The sequence below is a fragment of the Nelumbo lutea genome, chromosome 4 (assembly GCF_056320005.1).
Source record: "Nelumbo lutea isolate HS-2025 chromosome 4, American lotus-T2T, whole genome shotgun sequence".
NCBI classification, from domain to species: Eukaryota; Viridiplantae; Streptophyta; class Magnoliopsida; order Proteales; family Nelumbonaceae; genus Nelumbo; species Nelumbo lutea.
The window spans coordinates 92,486,738-92,510,753 of record NC_142687.1 but is presented as its reverse complement, the minus strand read 5'-3'; the positions used below and the strand labels follow the sequence as shown (position 1 = coordinate 92,510,753).

The 24,016-nt window shown below is 38.2% G+C and overlaps 1 protein-coding gene across 1 annotated transcript in view; it reads right to left on the bottom strand.

The window, feature by feature from the left end:
- The window catches only part of LOC148861827 (mitochondrial Rho GTPase 1-like), a 39,891-nt gene extending 19,225 nt beyond the window's left edge, over positions 1–20,666 (bottom strand). The window contains exons 1-8 of the mRNA XM_088940850.1: positions 20,360–20,666; positions 20,022–20,258; positions 19,782–19,914; positions 19,500–19,649; positions 18,905–19,081; positions 18,525–18,776; positions 8,273–8,341; positions 7,809–7,864 (exon numbers count right to left, since the gene is read on the bottom strand). Of these exons, the coding sequence (XP_088796976.1) occupies positions 7,809–7,864; positions 8,273–8,341; positions 18,525–18,776; positions 18,905–19,081; positions 19,500–19,649; positions 19,782–19,914; positions 20,022–20,236 (1,052 nt within the window). The 5' untranslated portion in view covers positions 20,237–20,258; positions 20,360–20,666. The remainder of the gene's footprint in view (positions 1–7,808; positions 7,865–8,272; positions 8,342–18,524; positions 18,777–18,904; positions 19,082–19,499; positions 19,650–19,781; positions 19,915–20,021; positions 20,259–20,359) is intronic.
- Positions 20,667–24,016: the final 3,350 nt, after the last annotated feature.

The window sequence follows — 24,016 nt, the reverse complement described above, 5'->3', positions numbered from 1 at the left end:
CAAAGGAAATATCCACAATCATTTTCCTAATAAAGCAACATTTCTTAATTTGATATTGCCATTGCCTAGACCCCCTGATTCCATTTTCCAATAAACTATTTCTCACTTCACTAAATGGTACTTTTTTGAGTCACCCGGTTTCCAATAAAAAGTCTCTCACGAGCTTTTCTAACTTATTGGCAACCTTGGCAGGAAGCTTGAAGGTAGACAAAAATACACCGGAAGGTTGGCCAGAGTGGACTTGATTAAAGTGATTCTACTCCCTAGTGAGATATAATTTCTCTTCCACCCTGCTAGCTTCTTAGTGAATCTTTCCAAAACTGGGTACCAAAAGCTTTTTGCTCTAGGATTTGCCCCCAGGGGCAGACCTAAATATACTAGAGGCCAACCATTTACCTCGCACCATAAAGCCCTAGCACCAAATGCACTTCATCTTCCCGTAAATTCACCCCCGCTACACAACTCTTGTTCCAATTGATTTTCATATTGGAGACTCTCTCAAAATGCATCACCACCAATCTCAAATTATGCATCTCCTCAATTTCCCCTTCACAAAAGAGAATGATATCATCCGCAAATTGTAGGTGAATGACAATCATTTGCTGCCTCCCAATTCTCCAACCTTTTAGTAGATTTCTTGAATCAACCCTAGAAATCAAGACACTTAGGACATCCATACTAAGGTGAAGAGGACAGGTGACAAAGGGTCTCCTTGTCTAAGGCCCCTCTTTGCAGGAAAGAAGTCCCTAGCTACTCCATTCACTAAGATTGAGAAGTGACATGAGGTAATACAACCCTTCATCCACTTGCACCATCTCTCCCCAAAGCCTCTATTCATCAACACTTCTAGCAAGAAATCCCAATCCACCAAATCATAAGCCTTTTCTAGGTCAATTTACAGATCAGACCCTTTTCTCCTTTTCTTTTTTTTTAATCCACACATCCATTGACTATTAAAATCTGATCGATAATTTGTCTCCCCTTCACAAAGGCCCCTTGATTCGGTGAGATTAAGGAAGGGAGGACTTTCTTGAGTCTTAGTGCAAGAACTTTAGAAATGATCTTTATACAAACTCCCAATCAGACTAATAGGTCAAAAGTCCCCAGGCTGACTACAGGCACCTTCTTAGGGATCAAAACTATGAATGTAGCATTTGCACCCACGTTTATTTTTCCTCTTTCAAGGAATTCCAAGAAAACCTCCACTAGATAATCACCTTAGATATCCCAAAAGTTGATAAAAAGCCATAGTGAATCCATCTGGGCACGGGGCTTTTGATCTTTCCATAGAGAAAACTACTTCCTTTATTTCTTGAACCTCAAACGGTCTTTCCAGGGGCTCCAACAATTCCCTTTCGCCAACATGCCACTCAAAGTCAGTTAGAGTCTCTCTTACTCTACTAGGGCTGTCATAAATGAATTTAAAATGCTCCACAAAAGCTTTTGCAATCTCTTCCTCTCTTGTCAGCAGTGCCTCATTCCATTCCAAACTTTCTACTATGTTCTTCCTCCTTCCACTTGTCAAACTATGGAAAAATCTTGTATTACCATCTCCTTCCTTCAACCACTTGTATCTTGATTTTTGTCTCCAGCTTATCTCTTCTTTTCTAAGAATTTCCTCCAAATCTTGTTTCAACTTCCATCTCTCTTCCCTTTCTTCAAGCCCCAATCCTCTCTCTACCTTAATAGCATCAAGTTCTTGAATCCATTTAATAATAGTCTCCTTTTTGTCTTCAATTCTATCAAACTCTTCTTTGTTCCAAGCTTCGATGTTGGCTTTTAGCTTTTATAACTTCTTATAAAATCTATATCCCTTCCATCTAAACACCACCTGATCCTCTTACCATCATATTTTCACTTTCTTTTGAAAGTCTGGATGTAACAGCCACATGTTTTCAAATATGAAAAGGCAAGGTCCTCCTCCTAGTCTTTCTTGAGATAGTCTAACTGGACAATGATCTGACATAGGTCTAGGTAGTGCCCCCATCACCAAACCACCCCATACTTCCTCCCAATTTAAAGAGAATAAAAATCTGTCTAGTTTACAACAAAGTGGTTCTTCCTAAAAATTAGACCAAGTAAAATCAGCTTTCACCAACAACAGCTCCCTTAATTCAAAAGAATCCACAAAATAGTTGAACTTCCTCATACATGAGGTGATCCTATGGTTGGGGTTATTTGTTTCAATGACAAAATTAGCCCATAAACATTTCTTAAAGCCCATTCCAGTCCATCAACTCTTCTTTTGAATTTCACTATAATCGTATAGTTACCAACTAATTCTTTTGTAGAGTCCAAATCCTCAGTTTTCCAAATTGTCAAAATACCCCTTGAGGCCCCCCAAGACTGTGCAAAAGCCCAACTCAATCCTCTAGCTGACCAAATACTTCTCATCATCTCCTATCCACCTTTGATAGTTATGGAGTTAGACAGCTGTATGCCCTTAGCTCCAATCAGAATGATGTACATTATGAAATTATTGTAAATGAATAAAGTACATATTCGATTCATGTTCCTGTGGTGTGTTTCTGTGTAATACCCTTAAATTGGACACTTATGAGACTCGTGTTAGTTTAGAATGTTCACAATCTTTGGATAAGTCTGGGGAGATTTATCCTGCCAAAGCTAACACTGGTGTGCTGCCAAATGTTGGGGTGGCCTGTCTCTGCCGCCAGGGTGAGACCCAAGGCACATGCAGTGTAGGATTAATTGAATCTTTGAATCGGACCAGATTTCCAGTATTGCCCTGGACCTTGGAGATTGATGGGCAAAACTGAAAAGTTACACCTAACCCCTAAACTCGATTATGATACTGCACTAGGTGTCGGATTGGGCTGTCTTTGATATGCCAATCAGTGAGATCCTTAGCGGGGGTCAAAACCTGGGTATGTTGGGACAGTCCGAGAATTCATCTGAGTGGGTGATCATAGTGACAGGATCAGCCCCTTTGTCGGACAAAGGTAATGATCAGGGATGCACTCTCTCTGATGGAAACCAAGACTGTCGGCAGCCGATTTCAATCGTTGAAATTTTGTTTTGCAAAATATATTTATATGCTGATATACTGATATATGTTACGGTTTCTAAAACGTTTGCAAAAGGTTTTAATTCCCGAAATCCATGTGAGCAAAGAGTGAAGCATTGTTCCTTGCAACCAAGGGAGAGGTCCTCTCTTGTCGGGCAGTGTTTGATTATTATGGGCTGAGAGGTTAAGTGTAAGATCATTGAGGGTAAAACCTGATGGGCTAATTTTGCATCTGCCCACAGTCCCTGGGTGTTACAAGGTGGCTTGGCCCAGAGACCACTTAGGGTAAGTGTTGGGCCCATTGGGAGCCCATGTGATGGGCTTCAGGGGGTGCACTGTCCATAACAGTGTATTCGGCCAGGCCTTGTAGCAAAGGCTGGGTTGAACCCATGTGGCTGATGTGTAGATCAAAGTTTGGGTCCCACGCCATACAACGAAGCCCAACTGGGCAGCAGTTTGAAAGGCTAAGTGAGCACATGTCCTTAATGGGCCTAAAGCCCATTTCGAACTAGGCTGATTTGATCAGTTAAAAGAGGGGGCGAATTCTGAGATTAGGTTGGCTAACTTTTCCTAATGGGATTAGGAAAAAGGCTTATCTAATCTGCAGATAAGATAAGGGTTTACCCTTATCACATTGAGGGACTTCTGATCCAAATATGATTTGGATCAGCAACTCCTAATGGGATTAGGAGCTTATCCCTTTAAGTCTATAAAAGGAGGAGGGGGCGGCAACCTTAAGACACAACATCACAACCTGTCTTCAGAGCTAAAATCACAGAAGAGAGAATTCAGCACACCTGCGAAAATTCTCTCTTGTCGCATCCTTCTTGTCGCCGCCACACCTGCTAGTTCGATCTCCAGTTCAGTGGGAGAAATCAAGATTGGATCTTCATATCAATTTCTTGTGAAGGGACTGATAAGAAGCTGCGCTCACGTGTCGTCCTGCTAATTCTTGCGAAGGATTAGGTTCTTGGGAAGAACACTATTGATTATGTTCCATCCTGCACTGCGCCATCTTCAGTAGAGTAATATTTGGATCCTTCCTTGGGCGTGAACACCTTCGTTGGGAGATAATATTTCTCCATATCAGGTATAACCCTCTCCTACAGCTTTCCGTTCAGATTTGGTTCGGTTCTTGGTTCAAGATAGATCCTTGAAAAATATGATTTTTCTAAAATAGGGAATTTGATTCCCAGTAGAGATGGGATAAATTTTTGAAATTCGCCCAGCCTGTTCCGCAAGATTCGGGCGTCCATAGGATGGATCTCCCATCCCTTCATATGATTCCTGAATCAACACAACATCTAGCTTTTCTTTTATGAGCATTTCCCTTATCACTCTTCTCTTCCTGGAACTCCCCAATCCCCATACATTCCAACTAATAATCTTCAATGAGAAACAACTTATGAGCAACCCTAGACACCATCTTTTGCTAACCTGACTAGCTTCCCTTTCTCCCATAACACCCGTTATCATAGTCCACTTCACATCTCAATCCCTCCACTTGATTCAACTTCTTCCTCCTTTTAGGTGTCCCTCCTTCAAGCTTTTTCTTAGATTTATCTTGTTCTTCCGCTGTTTTCTTTTTTTGACTTCTGTTCCTACTTCTCCTCTTTGTTGTTTTTTCGCCCGTTTTTACCCTTTCTCCCTCCCTCCCCCTTACCTAGGAACTAGGAACTAAAGTGTCACCCTCCTGTTCCTTTTCAAAATTCTCCCCTAATTCCACCTCTACCAAGAGTCTAAAGGTCTGCAAGATTAATCCCCAAATCCTTTCCCCTTCATCCACAATATCATTCAGAGCCTCTACATCCTCTAAAGCCTCTGTTACTTCAATTGAATCACTAGGACAGGCAGCTTTTGGAAGTGTCACTAGGATAGGCAGCTTTTGGATGAGTGCCAGCTTCACTTGCAGGCTGAGACAAAAAAAAAAAAAAAAAAAACAACTGGGGAAGGGGGCAGATTAGTATCAAAAATTCGGGAATACAAGAATCAAGACAAAATAAACTAGAAACACCAAAACCTGAAATGTCACCAATTCTGCCTAGGTTCCGAGGGAGTTTGCTGGGAGAATTCTCCTCAGGATCAACCTGTGTTGCACTAACAGAGGAACAGGGAGTGCCTGTTTCTTTGCCATTTGAATTAGAATCAGAGCTCACTCTAAATTTCGAAGGCAGTGCCTTGGGCAACCCTGGAGCTGTGGGGATTGGTGGAGTTTTTAGAGGAAGGGATGAAGCATTAAGTGGGCTTTTAGAGGTCTAATCGGGGTTGCTGATTCTTCAAAAGCAGAAATCATGGCTGTACTCACAGGTCTTCAAATTGCTAAAGAAAAGGGCTGGTCTGTTCTAACTATAAAAGGAGACTCTGCAAATACAATAAGATGGTTAGGGGAGGAGGGAGGCCCTTGGAGACTAGCTAATTACCTGTCTAAGGCCAGAGACATTTTGGACACCATGGCCATAAATTTAATCTAGATTCCCAGGGAACTAAATGCTACAGCTGATGGTTTGGCTAAATCAGGTACCTTTAAGGAAAATCTGTATAGTAAAAGAATTCTGCCTTTGTAATTTCTTTTGCTGTTTTTCTTGTAGTCTGTACATATTCTCATGCACCTTCTCTTTTCTTAATGCAACCAGTTATCTTCTCTCAAAAAATATTTCTATGATTTTAAAAGTTACAGGTTGGGAAAATAGATCAGTGACAATTAATTTATTTATGAAAACAAGTCAAATATTACAAAAGTAAAGACACTTCCTCAGAGAAGCAATTCTATTGAGCACCTTAGCTAGAAACCCCCTATCCCAACTTCTTCACCACATAAATATATTCATATTGGGGCCCACCAATGTTTGCTGGAAAGAACAGCATGTTTAATCATGCAATTTTTTTTGAAGAAAATAGAAATATAGGTAGTCAGATAAAAGAATAAGCTTAATTATAACACAAAATACACATGAAAAGAGGGTTTTTTTCAGCATCACATTAAAAGAGGATTACAGGCAATTAGACCCTAATTAGAAGCAAAATTATGCAATGGAATCATCTAAAGTCTATGAAGATGGAATTTAATATCACACCACCCACCATACTGCTTTTCTTATTTAAAAATAATGATTACATTTATGCTATATCTTAGCAAAAAAGAGGATGTTCCAAAGGATTTACCCTCTGCTATTCAACCAGGCAGCTGACCAATAAGGTCAATATTCCACAAAATTACCTATGGCGATCCAAACTTTTAATGAAATCCCACCACACTTTGATCACGAATGAGAAACAGAAGACGTAAGGAATTGATCTTTGCCCATCAGCCCATTCCCCACATACATAACGTTTGTTCTGATGAGGAATTCTCAAGCTTTATCTATAACAAAATGATTTCATTAACCACTTAAAAGTACATGCATAAAAATCTGAGGAGAAAAATAAAGCCAGCATAATGGGCCTAGCCTAGTCTTCATAAAATCGTCCCCATGGCCCATGCTAAAAATCTAAAATGTCTCTAGGGTCTTGGATTCCATTATTTCCAGAGCTGGGAATACATAAAAAACAAGGATTATATTAGTATTTCACAATCTACTGGGTAGCTTTTTATGTGATTCAGATTTTCGAATGTTGTATCATATTCCAAATATTGTAGTTGAACCCATGTCAACAGTTCCAAATGCTAATGTCTATACAGTACAAGTAATCCCTATTTACCCCTTGCTTAGCTAAAGCATCCAACATCATATTAGCCAATCTCCTAACCCAATGCATCCTCAAATTAATATTTCTAGTAAGCCGTTTCAAGCCCCTTAATCTCCTAAAAAGAAAATATTGTCACAGCTGACAGTATCAGGTCAACATCCATTTGTGATTTGCTCCACAGAGACGGATATTATGCATGCATAACAAGGACACACAAGCACAGCAAGAAAGAAATTTGTAAAAAGCCGCCAGCAAATCAAACAGCAATACCACATTTGTACTCATAACAAGGAGACAACCCTCAGAAGTCAGAAGCCCCCCCCTCCTCCACCCACATCTGTACTCTTCTGATGTGGATGTGTCGTAAGAGCTCCTGTGTTAGGCAGACCCTAACAACATGGCTGGATATGGTAGAGGATATGAAATTTACACTAAAAGTTGAAGTATGCAGCACAATAAAGCGCACTTGTACAGGTATCCAGGTATCATAATAGTATTCAACTATACATGTATGCAGAGCAAGACAACAAGATGATATCCTGCACAGGAATTGGACACAAGTTGCCTCAAGGTATTCCATTTAATAAATTAAAGGGAAAATTGCCAACCCTAATAATGACAAATACTTGCAGCGAGTAGAAGGAGACATTTAAGTGAGACATATTTAAACAGAAGCACAATTTATTGATTAAAAAATTAAATAGGAGTCAGTTTCCCTGAGTTCCTTAAATCATGAGGCTAGACCCCACTTTCTTCAAATCTATAACCAAGGCAAAAGTTTAAAAAACTAAAAAAAACATAAACACAAAAGCAGAGAGAGAGAACCAATGTAGTTCACAAAAGATATCACTGTTGCACACCAATTTATGAAACACGGGGAAGAGGAAGATCTATGAGCATTGAGAATGATATGTTGCTAATCCAAATAGTTTAAACTACCCAAGAAATATCAGAATCAAATATAATTAGATTATTAGAAGCAAATAATAATGTGTTATCATATCTTGCAATCCATAGAGTTACCAATAATTGTAACATATCTTGCATTGGCATCAAGGAAACAGACTACAACATATGGCTCAAGAAACAAATTCACCTTTCTGGTGCAGTTGAAAAGAGATCATCAAGCTCCATGGGTTGCAAGGCCCCATCCTAATAAATACAAGGTCCAGAGTGTCAAAGCTTCAAAATCCTTGTGGTTATGGAATATAAGACTTGCTAGCTTTAAAAGTAAACCAATAATTGTTAAGGCCTCTTACAACACTATATGGCAAGCTGAATCTACCATCTCATAGTAAATGCAAGTCGTAGTCTAGGGAATCCACTGTAAAATTCTATTTGGGTGTAGACAGCTTGACAATACACTTCTTCCTTGCACTTACAGCAGTGTTTTAAAAGCAGAAGGTGCAAGAAAGCACAAATGGCTTTTTGCAGCCAATGCACAAGGCGCAACGCGAAGACCGCACCTCTTTGAAGCAAAGCGCAAATTCTTTAAAATTAAAAAAAAAAATGCAAAAAGAGACAACATGGTAAAGGAACAAGGAGGAGAGCAATGCATACACCATCAATGTCAAACAAGGTGAAGATACCCTTCAGAAAATCCACAGCTTCATTTGTCAGCTCCACACTCTACAAGATTGAGATTAGGAAATAAATATTTCACACATTTTCTTTCTTACAGGTAACATAACTTTTTTCAGAATAAGATAACATAAAATTTAAGAGGGAAAAAAGGATATAAGGGAAGCCCATGCCCAGCTCCCAGAAAGAAGGAACAAAATAAGCTCTAGCAGAGGCAGCTTTAGACCTCAATATATCACTTCCCTTGGTGTTCATAGGAGACTTGTACCCCTACCCTACACAACTGTCATTCACTAGTTTGCTAGCATGCTCAACAATACATAGAGGGAAGATAAACCAAATTATTCAACTACAGTAAAAAGATTGTAAGAGAGAATAGGTTTCAGATGCAAGTAGTCAATGTAGTAGCATATTTCTAATTAGAGGCCAGGAAGTGAAAACAGCATATGGAATCTCATGAAGCAGAGAAGTCAAATGCAACACAGTTACACAGACGCCCCACATTCCACCTTCCACCATGGAATCATCTACATCACATGTCATGGATATGATGAAAGCTAGGAATCAATTAGCAGGGTGGCTCTTTAATTGGAAAAAGATATTCCAGAGTAGCAGATTAAGACACCTTAATCTTCTGACCACTGATTAAGAAGTCTTTCCCAATCAGGATCTCTTTTCAAAGAGTGTGAATGGCTGAATATCGAAAATGTGCAGCAATTTAATCCAAACATAAACGAGGTCTTGGATTTTGAAAACACATAAATGCATGGCTGTCACTTTTGAGCAGAAATAACAATGCAAGATCTTTCTAGAATCTACAGCAATTGCAGGTGATTCTTCTCAAAAAAAAAAAACATTCTTTTTGAAAAAAGAATTGCTATTCAGAACAATTTCTTTCATTAGTCTTTAAAAAAAATATCTCGCAGTTTAGCATATTGTGCCTCAAAACCAGCATTGCATGTAAATAGAAGAATTTTTTGTTCCAGACGCTCCATCAGATTCTAACACTCCATAGATTCTTGAGAGATAGCTCTACATAAAATTTCCTTTCTCTTCTTGCTTATTTGACATAAATGAACAATTCATGTACAAAATGAATGTCGTGTTTCCTATAATACATTATCAAGTAACAAAGATAAAATAGTAGACCTTTTTCCTGTAGGTGTATAATGTTAAAATTCTAAAACAATGGAATACTTTATATTTTTTAGGATGTATCCATGAGTCCTTGTTTTCTCAGTTTTCTGGGTCAGACACCAGCTACATGTTGGATTCCGATACCGGTGTCAGCATCCATGCAACACTGCTCAAAAGAGGCAGTGTTTGGTAATGTGGTGTTGTGTTCCCATTTTGACTTCTCGCAAGCACCACATAGCTAATTTGACTTTAACATTCAAAAAAAATGTATTTGATTGACCAGATTTAACTTGAAACAGGAACACCACATTTTGCATCAGATTTTGTGCATGAGGAACACTTCATCTTGTGTCTAGGGGACATTCATACTTAATTTGTCCTAATGTGACACCTAATGGCACCTATATATTTGAATTTATAGTAAGAAAATACTCTGCAATATATTTCATCCCTAAATGTCTTTCTTTCTCTATTTCCAATGTGTTTGTAATGCAGATCTACATCAATATAGAATTAATCATGCAGTTTGGCATGTGCTCTAAGGGTACTTTAACAATATAAAAAAAAAACATATATGATTAAAAATTATATCGTATATGCTAGGGGTGCAACTTGGGCGGCTCCAACCCGAGCCCGAACCGGCCCAACCTAGAATTTTACACAAGTTGGGCTTGGATTTTCGGTCCTCGGGCTGGGCTCGGGCCCAAGAAGTTGGGCTTTTTATTTTTTGGGCCGGGCTTGGGCCTAGCCCTTAGGTAGCCCGAACCCGGCCCAAGCCCAGTCCAATTATATACATTTATACATATATATGTGTATATATGTAAACGTTGCATGCATACATACATACATACATATTTGTATATATAACATTTGTATACATATTTACATACATAAATAAATATATGTATTGTTGGAAGATTTCTGTAATTATGTATTATATTTGATTATGTGCTATTTTAGGTAATTGAGAGATTTGTGAAATGTACAAATATTTTTAGGAATCAGTTTTATTTTTCCTTTAATTAGGGAGATTTGTTACCTAGTTTGTATCCTAGAGAGAGCTATAAATTTTGATGTACAGAAGCATAAAATAATATCCCATTCTTCATATCTTTCTGTCTCTTCTTTATGGTATCAGAGCAGAAAAGACCTAGGGTTTGTTTCTGCGTTTCTGTCCCTAAAAAATGTCCGAAGTCACGTCCAGTTCTCAGCCTCCTCAGCCTTCTCAGCCTGAGCCCCAGATTATCCGGAATCTGCTTGAAAATCACCCTATTCAAATCACTACAATCCGACTAAATGGTGACAACTTTCTCCAGTGGTCACAATCTGTTCGCATGTATCTCGGAGGGAGAGGGAAAATTGGCTATATCACAGGAGATGCGAAGAAGCCTGATGTGAAGGATCCAGCCTATGTTGTTTGGGATGCTGAAAATTCCATGGTGATTACGTGGTTGGTTAACTCCATGACTGAAGAGATAGGGGCAAATTATCTCTGCTATTCTACAGCCAAGGAATTATGGGACAATGTCTCACAGATGTACTCTAGTTTAGGGAATCAATCCCAAGTGTACGAATTAACTCTACAACTCGGAGATATTCGCCAAGGTGAGAACTCTGTGACTAAGTATTTTAATTCTCTTAAGAGAATTTGGCAGGACCTGGACTTATTCAACGATTACGAGTGGAAGTCACCCGATGACTGCAATTATTACAAGAAGATGGTGAATGTTGGCCGAGTCTTCAAGTTTCTTGTAGGTTTAAACGTTGAATTCGATGAGGTTTGTGGCCGAATTATTGGAAGAAACCCTCTGCCCCCAATCGGTGAGGTATTTGCAGAAGTACGTAGAGAAGAAAGCCGAAGACAAGTGATGCTTGGAGAGAAGGCTGCAGGTACAACCGGACCTGTGGAAGGGTCACCCTGATTAATTCCGAGGCCCAAGTCAGTCGAAAGTCATCCCAAAATCAGCGGGTTGGAGACAAGAATAACCTGCGCTGTGATTACTGTGGGAAACCTCGCCATACCCGAGAGAATTGCTACAAACTGCACGGGAGACCATCCAATGGCAGGGCGAACAAACCCGGTGAACAGAATATACCTACAGCAAACGAGGCTGAATCATCTCCATTCAATAAAGAGCAAATAGATCATCTTCTTAAACTTCTAAAATCCTATTCGTTGGCACTCTCAATTCTAGGAAAATCAGGTCCTTGGATCATAGATTCAGGGGCCTCCGATCATATGACAAGCTTCTCTAATCTATTTAGTTCCTATTATCCTTGTTCTGGTATTGAAAAAGTGAGAATAGATGATGGTAGTCTTTCATCTATTGCAGGCAAAGGAAACATTAAAATTTCAGAAAAAAATACTCTGAAATTTGTTATACATGTTCCAAAACTTGCCTGCAATCTTCTTTTTGTCAGCAGATTGTCTAAAGATACTAACTGCTCCATTCTGTTTCTTCCTTCCACTTGTGTTTTTCAGGACCAGAACTCGGGGAAGTCGATTGGAACTGCTAGAGAGATAAATGGACTCTACTACTTTGATGAAACCGCTATTGGTAATAAAAAAGTTCATGGTTTAAGTAGTACGAGTTCAATCTCTGTCTGTGATCAAGTTATATTATGGCATAGAAGATTAGGGCATCCTAGTTTTCCATATCTCAAACATTTGTTTCCTAAATTGTTTAAAGGAATTGATTGGTCAAAACTTCATTGTAAGGCTTGTCATTTGACTAAAGATCATCGTGTTTTATTTCCAATAAAACCGTATTTTGGTTCAAAACCATTTTATTTGTTACATAGTGATGTTTGGGGCCCATCTAAGGTTAACACACTTTCTGGAAAAAAATGGTTTGTGACTTTTATTGATGACCATACAAGGGTATGTTGGGTTTACTTGTTGGAAAGGAAATCAGAGGTTGAACAAAGATTTAAAGATTTTTTCCTAATGATTGAAAATCAATTTCAAACCAAAATTGGTATTCTAAGATCAGATAATGGGACTGAATACTTTAACAAATACTTAGGAGCATTTCTGACCGAAAAAGGTATTATCCATCAATCAACTTGTCGTGACACACCACAACAGAATGGAATTGTTGAAAGAAAAAATAGGAACCTTCTTGAGGTAGCTAGAGCCATCATGTTTTCTATGAATGTACCTAAATATCTCTAGGGAAATGCTCTCCTAACTGCATGTTACCTGATAAATAGAATGCCATCTCAAGTTTTAAAATATGAAACTCCTTTACAGAATCTGAAAAAGTGTTTTCCCACATCTCAAATAACTACTGATCTTCCTTTAAAAGTGTTTGGTTGTGTCTGTTATGTGTATATACCAAATGTTTTTCGATCAAAACAGGATCCAAAAGCTGAAAAGTGTGTGTTTCTTGGTTATGCATCTAATAAAAAGGGGTACAAATGCTTTAATCCAGTTACAAAGAAATTTTTTGAGAGTATGGATGTACACTTTGCTGAGGACCAACCTTTCTTTCAAAAAAATTCTCTTCAAGGGGAGAACATAAGTAAGGAAGATAATTTTTGGGAAACTTTACCTATTCTAGAAGAATTTATACCTTTGATTAATTCTAATAAGCAAGTTTCGGAAACAATTGTTGAAAGAATGGAACCTAGTGATAGTACTCTTAATCTAAATTTGCCAGATACTACGTTATCAGAGACAGGGGGAGAAGTACTTCAAACAGATCACAATCCTCATCCTGAGCTTTAGTTTTGTACCAGGAAGAGGTTTCACAAATGTACTACTGTTCCAGTTGTTCCTACAGCAGAAGTCCAATCCAATTTACCGAGTGAAGGTCCTACAACTCAGAGTAATCCTTCTTCTACTCCTATTCCGTCTTTATCTAATGATTTGCCTAATCTGTCCTCTTCAGATCTTGACATTCCAATTGCATTAAGAAAAGGTACCCGAGCTTGCACAAAACATCCTATTGCAAAATACTTGTCATATGAGAAATTATCACATACTCATAAAGCATTTGTGTCTAGGATTTCTAATCCGTATGTGCCAAGAACTGTTCAGGAAGCATTAGATGATCCGAAGTAGAGGTTAGCTGTGATGGAAGAGATGAATGCTCTTAGGAAAAGTAATAGGTGGAGTATTACTGATCTACCCCATGACAAGAAGACAGTCGGGTGCAAATGGGTGTTCACAGTGATGTGCAAGGCTGACAGAAGTGTGGAGAGATACAAAGCAAGACTCGTAACAAAAGGATTTACCCAAACTCATGGTATAGACTACCAAGAGACTTTTGCTCTCGTTGCTAAAATTAACTCTATCAGAATACTTCTTTCTCTTGCAATTAATTTTAACTGGCCACTTCATCAGTTCGATGTCAAGAATGCCTTCTTGAATGGAGACCTAAAAGAAGAAGTATATATGGACTTACCACCAGGATTTGAAGAAAGTCTTGGAAGAAGCAAAGTTTGCAAGTTAAAAAAAAATCCCTATATGGGCTAAAGCAATCACCAAGAGCTTGGTTTGAACGATTTGGGGATGTAATAAGGCGGCACGGCTTCTCACAAAGTCAAGCTGATCATACTTTATTTTTCAAGCACTCCACCGAAGGTAAGATAGCTATTTTGATAATGTATGTAGACGATATTATCATGACTGGGAATGATTTATTTGAAATCAACAAGTTGAATAATCTTGAGGCTGAATTTGACATTAAAGACCTGGGAAAACTTAAATATTTTCTCGGAATGGAGTTTGCAAGGTCCAAGGAGGGAATCTTTATCAACCAACGCAAATACATTCTTGATTTGCTCAAGGAGACAGGGATGACAGGTTGTAAAGCCGCAAAAACTCCAATGGACCCAAATATGAAGTTAAAAGCAGCAACAGCAAATGAGGTGGTTGATCGAGAACGCTATCAAAGATTAGTTGGAAGACTAATCTATTTGTCGCACACAAGACCTGATATAGCCTTTGCAGTAAGTGTAGTAAGTCGGTTTATGCATTCACCTTGTTCAAAAATAGGGGCCATCTCCAAGTCGAAGCCTACACAGATGCAGATTGGGTAGGTGATATAAATGATAGAAGATCTACTTCAGGTTACTGCACTTTGGTAGGAGGGAATTTGGTCACCTGGAGGAGCAAAAAACAGAGTATTGTAGCAAGGAGTAGTGCAGAGGCAGAATTCTGCTCTGTTGCACATGGCTTTTGTGAAGTGTTATGGATCAAAAGGCTCCTAGAAGAGTTGAAGGTTCCTACACCAACACCTATTAAAGTCTATTGTGATAACAAGGCAGCTATTTCCATAGCTCATAATCCAGTTCTACACGACAGAACAAAGCATGTAGAAGTGGATAAACATTTCATCAAGGAGAAGATAGATAGTGGTGTGATATGCATGTCCTACATACCCACCACGAGCCAAGTAGCAGACATTCTCACCAAAGGGCTTCCTAGGGCGCAGTATGAGAACTTAGTTAGCAAGCTTGCCATGAGTAATATATTCATGCCAGCTTGAGGGGGAGTGTTGGAAGATTTCTGTAATTATGTATTATATTTGATTATGTGTTATTTTAGGTAGTTGAGAGATTTGTGAGCTGTACAAATATTTTTAGGAATCAGTTTTATTTTTCCTTTAATTAGGGAGATTTGTTACCTAGTTTGTATCCTAGAGAGATTATGTGCCATTCTTCATATATTTCTGTCTCTTCTTTATGTATATATATTTGCATAAATACATTTATATATGTATAATTTTAGAGTGGGTTCATTGACCAACCAGAGCCCGGCTTGGGCACGAGCCCAACCCGAGTGCATCAAATTACAGGGCAGGTTGGGCTTGGTTTGGGAAAATCAGGTTTGACCTCGGACTTGGGCCTTAAGCCGAAATTTTAGGGTCGGGCCTAGGTTGACCATAAACCCAGCCCAACCTGCTTGTCTTGCACCCCTAGTATATGCAATGATATAGCAATGAACAGAGTGGGATGGCAGAACAGGATTCATGTAGCATAGCAGTTCAGACAAGGCTTAGTTGAGTCAAACATTAGATAAATGAACTTATGCAAAGAGTATAGTTTTATTTGTTTTATACTCTAAAAAAGTTTTCTATACATGTCAATGGTCCAATGACCTCTAGTGTTCACCCATCACTTTTAGCACTGCTATGGAATAATTTTTTTCTATACATGTGAATGGTCTAGTGACTCAGGTTAGCTACAAAAGGGTAACTTCTGTGATGTTTAGCATTGCTATGGAATAATTTTTTTCTATACATGTGAATGGTCTGGTGACTCAAGTTGGCTTCCAGAAGGATGACTTTGTGAAGTGTTGCTCCTCATGGATTTGTTCCCTTCTCCCTAGGGGTGGCCACGAGCCGAGCTCTTCACAAGCTACTCGAGCTCGGCTTGTGAACCGAGCTCGAATATATATATATATAGAGAGAGAGAGAGAGAAAATAATATATAATAAAATTATTATAATTCTTATTTTTTAAATATTAAATAAAATTAATATATATTACATGTAGAACATAATTATACATTATTTATTGATAAAATACATGTTTAAACATACCAATATATATACATGTATATGCATATATACATATATGTATGGATTTACATATTGCTAATGTGGCACGGTCTCACCCATTCAATCCAGATGGTCGAACCGGTAACACACAACCCAAAGGCAAAAATGGTTCGGCCTTCAGGTCAGTTTTTAAAACATTGATTATAAGGGTATGGTTCTCTAATAGCAAGCTACACACCAAGGACACAGCATGTAAATCATAGTTAGATGAGTCAAAAAGAAGAATACTAAAACTAAATTTTGATTTACTCAGTTTTTTGAATATTGCACTTTTTTTGTACCCATGCATACAGGATAGAAAATGTACAGAAAGGATATGGGCCCTAGCACTGTGTCTTGTTATGCAGGGTGCTGTATATGCTCTCATAGCTTCCTCAAGGTTTTGGAAGGACCTGTTGGTGGAAGGTGATTGTCAAGTAGAGATTGACTGGTTGACTACTAAAAGGGATGATCCTGGCCTCTTAGATTTCTGTTAAGAGAAACAAAATTTCTAGTAGCCAATCTGAACTGTTCATTCAGATGAACCCATAGCACAGAAAATGATAGAATCTATCAGTTGATGCACTAGAAGAAGTAAAGTTCATAGGGAAAGGGAGGAAATGTTGGGCTTCAAGAGGACTTGGACCTGATTTCAAACAGTGGGTGATTTTATGGGTTTCTATTTGCCAGCTTGCAGCTGTTATTTTATCTGTATTCAGCTTGTATTATCTGCCATTCCAACAACTTGAAATGTTGGTATTAGTTTTTCTTTCCACAAAATTAATAAAATGTGAATCTTGTTACTAATCAAAAAATATACTATTAAACTACAAATTAAATCATGACAAAAACAACTATGATACACCTGATTTTCTGAAATTAGGACCAAGTATTTCTGGATAAAGCTATTCAGTCAGGTTCTGACTTCCATCCCACCAAAAATCAGGGCATTGGTTGGGAGGTGATACATAAGAAAATTAACATTTGCAGTATGCTTCAATGCAGGAACCCAATTGATCCCTCTCAACCCATATTTGTTGTCGTTGTGATTTCTACAGCAAGGCCACTCACCATTTATTAATCTCCTGTGCCTATACTTCAGGAATTTGGGAACATTTGTTGCATTATTTGGAGTTGGAAGGTTCCCAACCACAAGACATTTCAGTATTGTTTGACTTGGCTTGGTTATCTACCCCACATTTGAGGGGAAAGATTACATGCATGTGTTCAAGAGAAGCAGTCTTTTGGACAATGTAAGAGGTAAGGATTGCTAGGATTTTCTATAATAAGAAACAAGGAGTAAGATCAACCAGCCTCATGATTATTGGAATAGCATACTAGTTACATAATATAGAGGAGTTCCATGCATTCTCCACTACATACTAAGGGGATGGTATGCAGTGGCTTCTCTATCAGCAGCAATAGGCATACCTGTCCAGCACTGGGTAACCCCTTCATCTGAATTCATCAAGTTGAATTTTGATGGATGTTTTTGGGGAATCAATGTCCTGGTCTTGGAAGAGTACTTGGGCCATGGTGTGAGGTATTGCATGGATAATCAAGTTCAGTTGTTCGAATGACTATCAGCATGATCTTATATCTCTTCTCAAAAAGCTATTCCTTGCACATTCCCTTGGATGTGTGAGAGTAGAGGTTGAGAGTGATATGAAGATTGTTATGGGATAGATGAGGGATGGAAATGATGGTCCATTCCTCCTTGGGTCCATCAATCTATCAGCTTAATAGGGAGGCTAGATCATTAGTGGCCAAAGAAAGATATGGTTCTGCACTTCTGCTGGATTAAAAGGGACTAATGATTTGGCTATTTTTTTATTAGTGATTTGGCTGATTCGCTGGATCAGATGGCATTCGTTTTTTTTCTTTTTTTTCTTGTGAAGGACTTGCAGTGGGTCGTAACTTATCAAACTAGGTTCTACAGGTTTTATCTTTTTAAAATTTTTCTGCTTCCTGTAGCTATCACGTGCCTCATAACTTTTTGTAAAAATAATACTCACATTTTTCCTATGAAAATAAATTTAAAAAAAAAACAACCACCCCAGTTCCACCATGAAGAGGAGTATGAAAATAAACAGAAGTGATGATCTAAAGACTCGACAGACATACTGATACACAAAAAGGGGCATGACTGGGGCTAAAATGGTAATATATGACGTTGGAGTACCTCCACAGAGGAGTCCCACCATATTGGACACTTCATTTTTTACTGTCAATTCCTTGTCCACCACATGTGACATGTCCAGCCAAAAATGTGTATCATTCTTATTTCACACCTATTTTCACATACTTCACATGTTCAATTTACTCTAGAAATCAGACATTTATTACAAATATGGAAAATTTATATTGAATGCTTTACATAAATGAATCTATAAGACCTGAAGACCCTAGAACCAAATACTTGAGCAAGTTCAGCTTTCCCTTCAATCAGAGAACTAGAAAATCAGACCAAGTTATAACAAAGCATTCAATAAATTCAAAGAAATATGAAGCCATAAAGATATGGCATCAATTGAATAATAGAAATACCTGATCAGGAGCCCGTTTCTGTGGAACTGGAAGTAGATCATCCCTGAGTTTGATATCATTATCGTAACCGAATTTCCTCAGGACAGTCCATGTGGTCTCAAGTCGCCCTTTCTCTATGAAAAGTGTGTGGAGGAAAAGGAACCCTGTCAAGGTAGGACCACGGCTATTTACCCCTTCTGGCAACTTCTCTTGAACAACTCTCTTAACACCCATTATTTCAGAGGGCTGGAGAGGAGCATTAAAACATTTCACCTGTTTACAAGCATTACAAGTCCATTCAAAATGTTATACATTTAAGATGAATATAATGCATCAATTTACCACTAGAACCACTTAATAAAGGTAAAAGATAGTGTAGATTTTAGATGATAAAAACTTACCTGAAAATCATTCAATTCTGCATCACTAAGAGCACCATCCCTGTCGTGATCACACAAAATAAATATGTGTTTCAAGGCTCTGACACACCAGGGCTTTAAGGTCTGTGTTTCTTGATCAAATAATGGAGCAGTGGGATGAAGCACTGCTTTCTGAGCATAATAAAAAACCTCAGGAACCTGCAAAGGAAGAAATTTAACTCGCATTGACCTAACAACAGAAAAGCCAAGACAGATTAAATCGTGAAGCCAACAGTTGTTGGGATTCACCAAGCTACAATCCTGGAGTCCTAGATTGTCTTCTAAAACCTTCTAAAATTTTGCAACCTTAAACCATTATTGCTCTTACACTCCTTGAAGTGACAAGCCAAATAAAAAATATATTTCAGCAAGGAGAGGGGAAAATCATTGAAATTAAAGTAACTGGTACAGCAGAAATATTGCTCAATGATGCCAATAGGGTCATGTCCAATAAACAAAATTGGTTGAATGTATACCCAAAGGGCAAAATTAAAAAATAATAATAATAAAAAGCACACACACACACAAGAAAGAGTAAGCAGGAAGCACTGACATAAGGAGGGGAAACTTAAAACACCTGAATTTGATTAACCGCAGAACAGTCTATACAAGTCTCAATTTCCCGAAACTGTTGCATGATGGGTGACATTACTTGCTCCAGGCTCGCCTGTTGATTATCGTCCCGCAAATCTAGCTTGCAACCAACCACAACCACAGGCACCTTCACCTGAAATTTGAAAAGGTACTATATCAACACGACTAATAAACATTAAAAGAATGTATGGCAAAAGCGACCAACAACCAGCTATTCAATCAGCAGTAGGAGAAACAAAAAGACGTATCATAAAATGTATAAAACCTCAAGACGACGAAGTTCTGGGAGCCAGAAGGTGCTCAATCGATCGAGCGTTTCAGGCTGATCGCATGCATAAGTCAATACCACAGCATCAGCATGCTTCAATTCCTCGGCAAGAGTATTCCTGCTGTCGAATCTACCAGAATATGGAAAATTAACAATTAAACCACTAAGACATTTAAACAAATAACTCCAGTTGCCATGAATAAGACATTGTAAATGAACTTAACAATAATATGAAACCTTGATGAAGTATCGATGATTGTAAGTGGAACTCGATCAGGATAGAAATCTGCCGGCAACCGCGTTGGCGGCAATACTGGTGGAACATTGCTGGGAAACGCCTCAGCTGCAGTTGTCACAATCAAACTCGACTTCCCAGTTCCAGAGTCTCCTGCAACGACGACACGAACGTTGTTTCGACCGCCCGAGCTTGCGTTCCCAGCAGACCCCGCCATTAAAATTTAAAGCAGATAAAATCTATGGAATGGAGAAGAACCCAGATGAGCTTAAAATATCAAAAGCAGAAGAAGAAGCCCTAACTATCAAACGAAGAAGGAGATTCAGCAAACGATATAAACCTCAGAAACCTCTAGACTTCAATGGATTTCTCGGCGGTTGAATGAACCGTCGACACCCTTAACTCGAGCGCTGAAACTGAAATAGCCAAATGCTTGGGAAGGAAGCTACAAAATAGACTGAGAATTGAGAAATAAAATTCAAGAACTTGGGTATATATATTATTTTGTTTTTGTTTAAATTAATTCTATTTGTCTATTTCTATGACTGCTTCTTGCCAACTTCAGCTGACACTGAAATATTCAGATGCGAGACGCGAGAACCCTAGAGGCTCCGAGTTCGGCCTGGTAGTAGACAATAGAGTAATACGGGTTGGAGAGAAACCGGCAACAGTTTTGGGCCCATATGAATTGTTTTTGGTAGACTGGGCCCATATGACTTCGCATTCACGTTAGGCGTGCAGATCTGAGCTTATGAAATGGGCCCACAATAATTGGATTTTGGATCAAAGGTTCCTTTACTTGGGCCTGCGGATGAAATGGTGTAAAGGGCTGTCACCTGTCAATGGGTGTCAGGCTCTGGTCGATTCGATCCGACCCGACCCGATATAAAACACATGTGGTTCCAAGTTCCCACCAGAATCCAGACTGTGTAGGTAGGTCGTTAGAAACCAGAACCCACTAATTATTAATAAGGTTTATGTGCTCTGACCCAGTGAAGATGGGTATTCAAAGATACAAACTCACAAATTAGGGTTTCAACTTGTGAGGGCCCAAGTAGAGCGCCTGGACGAACGCAGCCCAATATTTTCATATGGATTGGGCTTGGATCCTTGGTTGCTTTGAGATCAAAATCTCTGTCAAGAGGGGTGCCAGAGTCCAACCCAATTTTGACCCGACTAGAGCCTAGTCCAATTATGTTACATATATACGCAATACATACATGCAGAAAATATATCATATTCTTATTTCATGGATTAAATTGTTATTTTTAAATAGAATTAAGACAATTTTTTAATCAATTGGACCTAATGGGCACCCCTGACCAACCAGATTCTGGCTCAGGCCCAAACCAGATGGCAGTGTATCAGGGCTGCCGTGCATAGATATTATTCATTATCGGCTTATAGTGCTATTAATAATTACTTATATTAATTATTATAACTAATTATTTAGAATATTATTTACCAATTACAATTTTATAATGAAACAAACAATTATTTATATTAAATAGTATTATAAATTATGAATAGTAATAATATAATATTCATAATACTAATATTATAATATAATAATATAATATTACTAACATTATAAATTAATGATTAATATTACAATATTCGTTATAATATGTTATAGTAATATTCTAATAGAAATTAATTAATTACAATATTAATTATCACCATACAGTTTCATTAATTAATAAATACTAATTAATTACTAATTATTAATAATATTTCATTAACTAATAATAGTAATTCATAATTAAGTAATAATTAATTATTATTACTTATTATTAATAATAGTTAATTAATTGTTAGCAATAAATATTAATTATTAATAATAAGTATTAATTAATCATAAAATAATTAATTATTAATTAGTGATTAATAATTAATGAATTAATCATTAATCTTAGGTAATATTTATTACAATAATTTTTAATATTGTTTTTTTATTGAATTATATAGATAAATAAAAAATCTCTTATATGGGGTTAAATTGGACATTTGACATTTTTTCATAATTCAGAACAATATTCTCTGAGAGAAAATAAAAGTTCACCAATGCCAATATATCTCTTAATGTAATTATTGCACTTTTAGAGGTCGGACATCAAAGCAAACGAACAGGCCCTTAATTTCTTATTTTTATTTTCAATTTCAATATTCATATTTTCACAATATGTTTCAAGTAAAATATCTAAACCATCTTTTCATAATCCTATGATCTAATATTGTATCTAAGCAATAAAGAGTATAAATGTTCTCCCAATATTTTTTAAATTTATTTTCCATTATTTCAACAATACTTTTAAATTGTAGATTCTTTCTATATTTTGCAAAACAATCAATAATCATCATTAATTGATGAGCTAAAATATAACTAGTTGGATAATAAATACCCGATAATTCATTAGTTGCATTATAAAAATGTTTTAAAAAATCTATTATACAATTTGTTATTTTCCAATCTTCCTCAAATATAATATCACTATGCATTTTTTACATTATAAAAATCATTAAGAATTTGTTCGTGAGAAATACAACTTTCTAATATAGCATAGGAAGAATTCAATATATGTTTAACATTTAAAGCATCTTAAAGACATAAATTTAAGATATGACATGCACATCTAATATTAAATAATTACCATTTAAATACGGTTTTAATTGAGATTTTAAAATATTTATTGTTGAATCATTATTACTGGCATTATCAAAACTAATATAAAATAATTTATTGTTAGCTTTATAAGCATGTAAAGTATTTAAAGTACTTGCAGCTGATGTAACCATTTCTCGTCACGTATCGGTTTTTTTGGCTAAGTACCTTATCGTTTGGTCTGCTCCCAAGTGGCCTGTGACTCAGAGGCTGAAGTGGAGCTCCCTGGTGGTGAACTACACTGTGGTGAGCTACCTTGATGAGTTGCTTAGTGGTGAGCTACCTGGTGGCGAACTACCTTGTGGTAAGCTACCTTGATGAGCTGCTTGGTGGTGAGTTACCTAGTGGCGAACTGCCTTGTAGTGAGCTACCTTGATGAGCTGCTTGGTGGTGAAACCCAACTGCTCCCTGCATGAGATGATCATCTCATCTTTGTAGACGGCGGGAGCTGAGGGACCCATCATCCTTGCAGAAGATGATCTGCTCATCCATGTAGACGGCAGGAGCTGAGGGACATGTGAGAACTGAATCAAAGAACCCGAGGGTGTTTACCCGGCGAGGTCACTCCGATGGCTAAGTCAACACTTAGTAGCTAGCTGAGAATGATATTAGAGAATGAGAGAGCTAGAGAGCAAGGGTTATCGTCCTCCTTTCGCCCCTGGGGGGTGAGGTCTTTATATACTGGAGTCCTTGTGGGTTAGGTGGAACAGTTTCTGGATTCCCGTTGTGATGGGACCTGCTTTCATGTTAGATGGGGATAAAGCCACCAACTGGTAAGGTTGCCCATTTCCGCCAAACTCGTGGAGTGGATGAGCTAATATAGCCGCTAGAAGTCACAATCCCGTAAAATGCGGGGTACGGTGGTGAGCTCCTCGGGGTTGTCAGGTTGGCGCCTGTGTCAGGCCGCTAGGTTGGTGCTTGGGCCAGGCCGCCAGCTCGTGCCAGGGCTAGGTCACGCCTAGGCTTGGCTGCCAGCTCGTGCCAGTGCCAGGTTGCCAGCTCGTGCTAGGGCTAGGCCACCAGGCCGCGCCTATGCCAGGTCGCGCCTGTGCCAGGCTACGCCTGGTGGGACACCATCAACTTAGCAAAGGCAAGTTGTTGCCAAAGTGGTCCCGGGTGTCACTTAGTTGTTATGAGGTGCCAGGTGTCATAATGTCATTGGAGGGCCAAATCCGCCCTCATCATTTTCCCCCCACTCCCAAGCTGAAAGTAACTCGGTGAAGGGAGTAGATTTCTCCTTTTGGCCCGTAATTCGACGAGCTCGTAAGTGTTGATTCAATTTTCTAGGCTTTTGGAACGACTTGTAGTCCACTCTCCTTGGCTTTGCCCATGCCA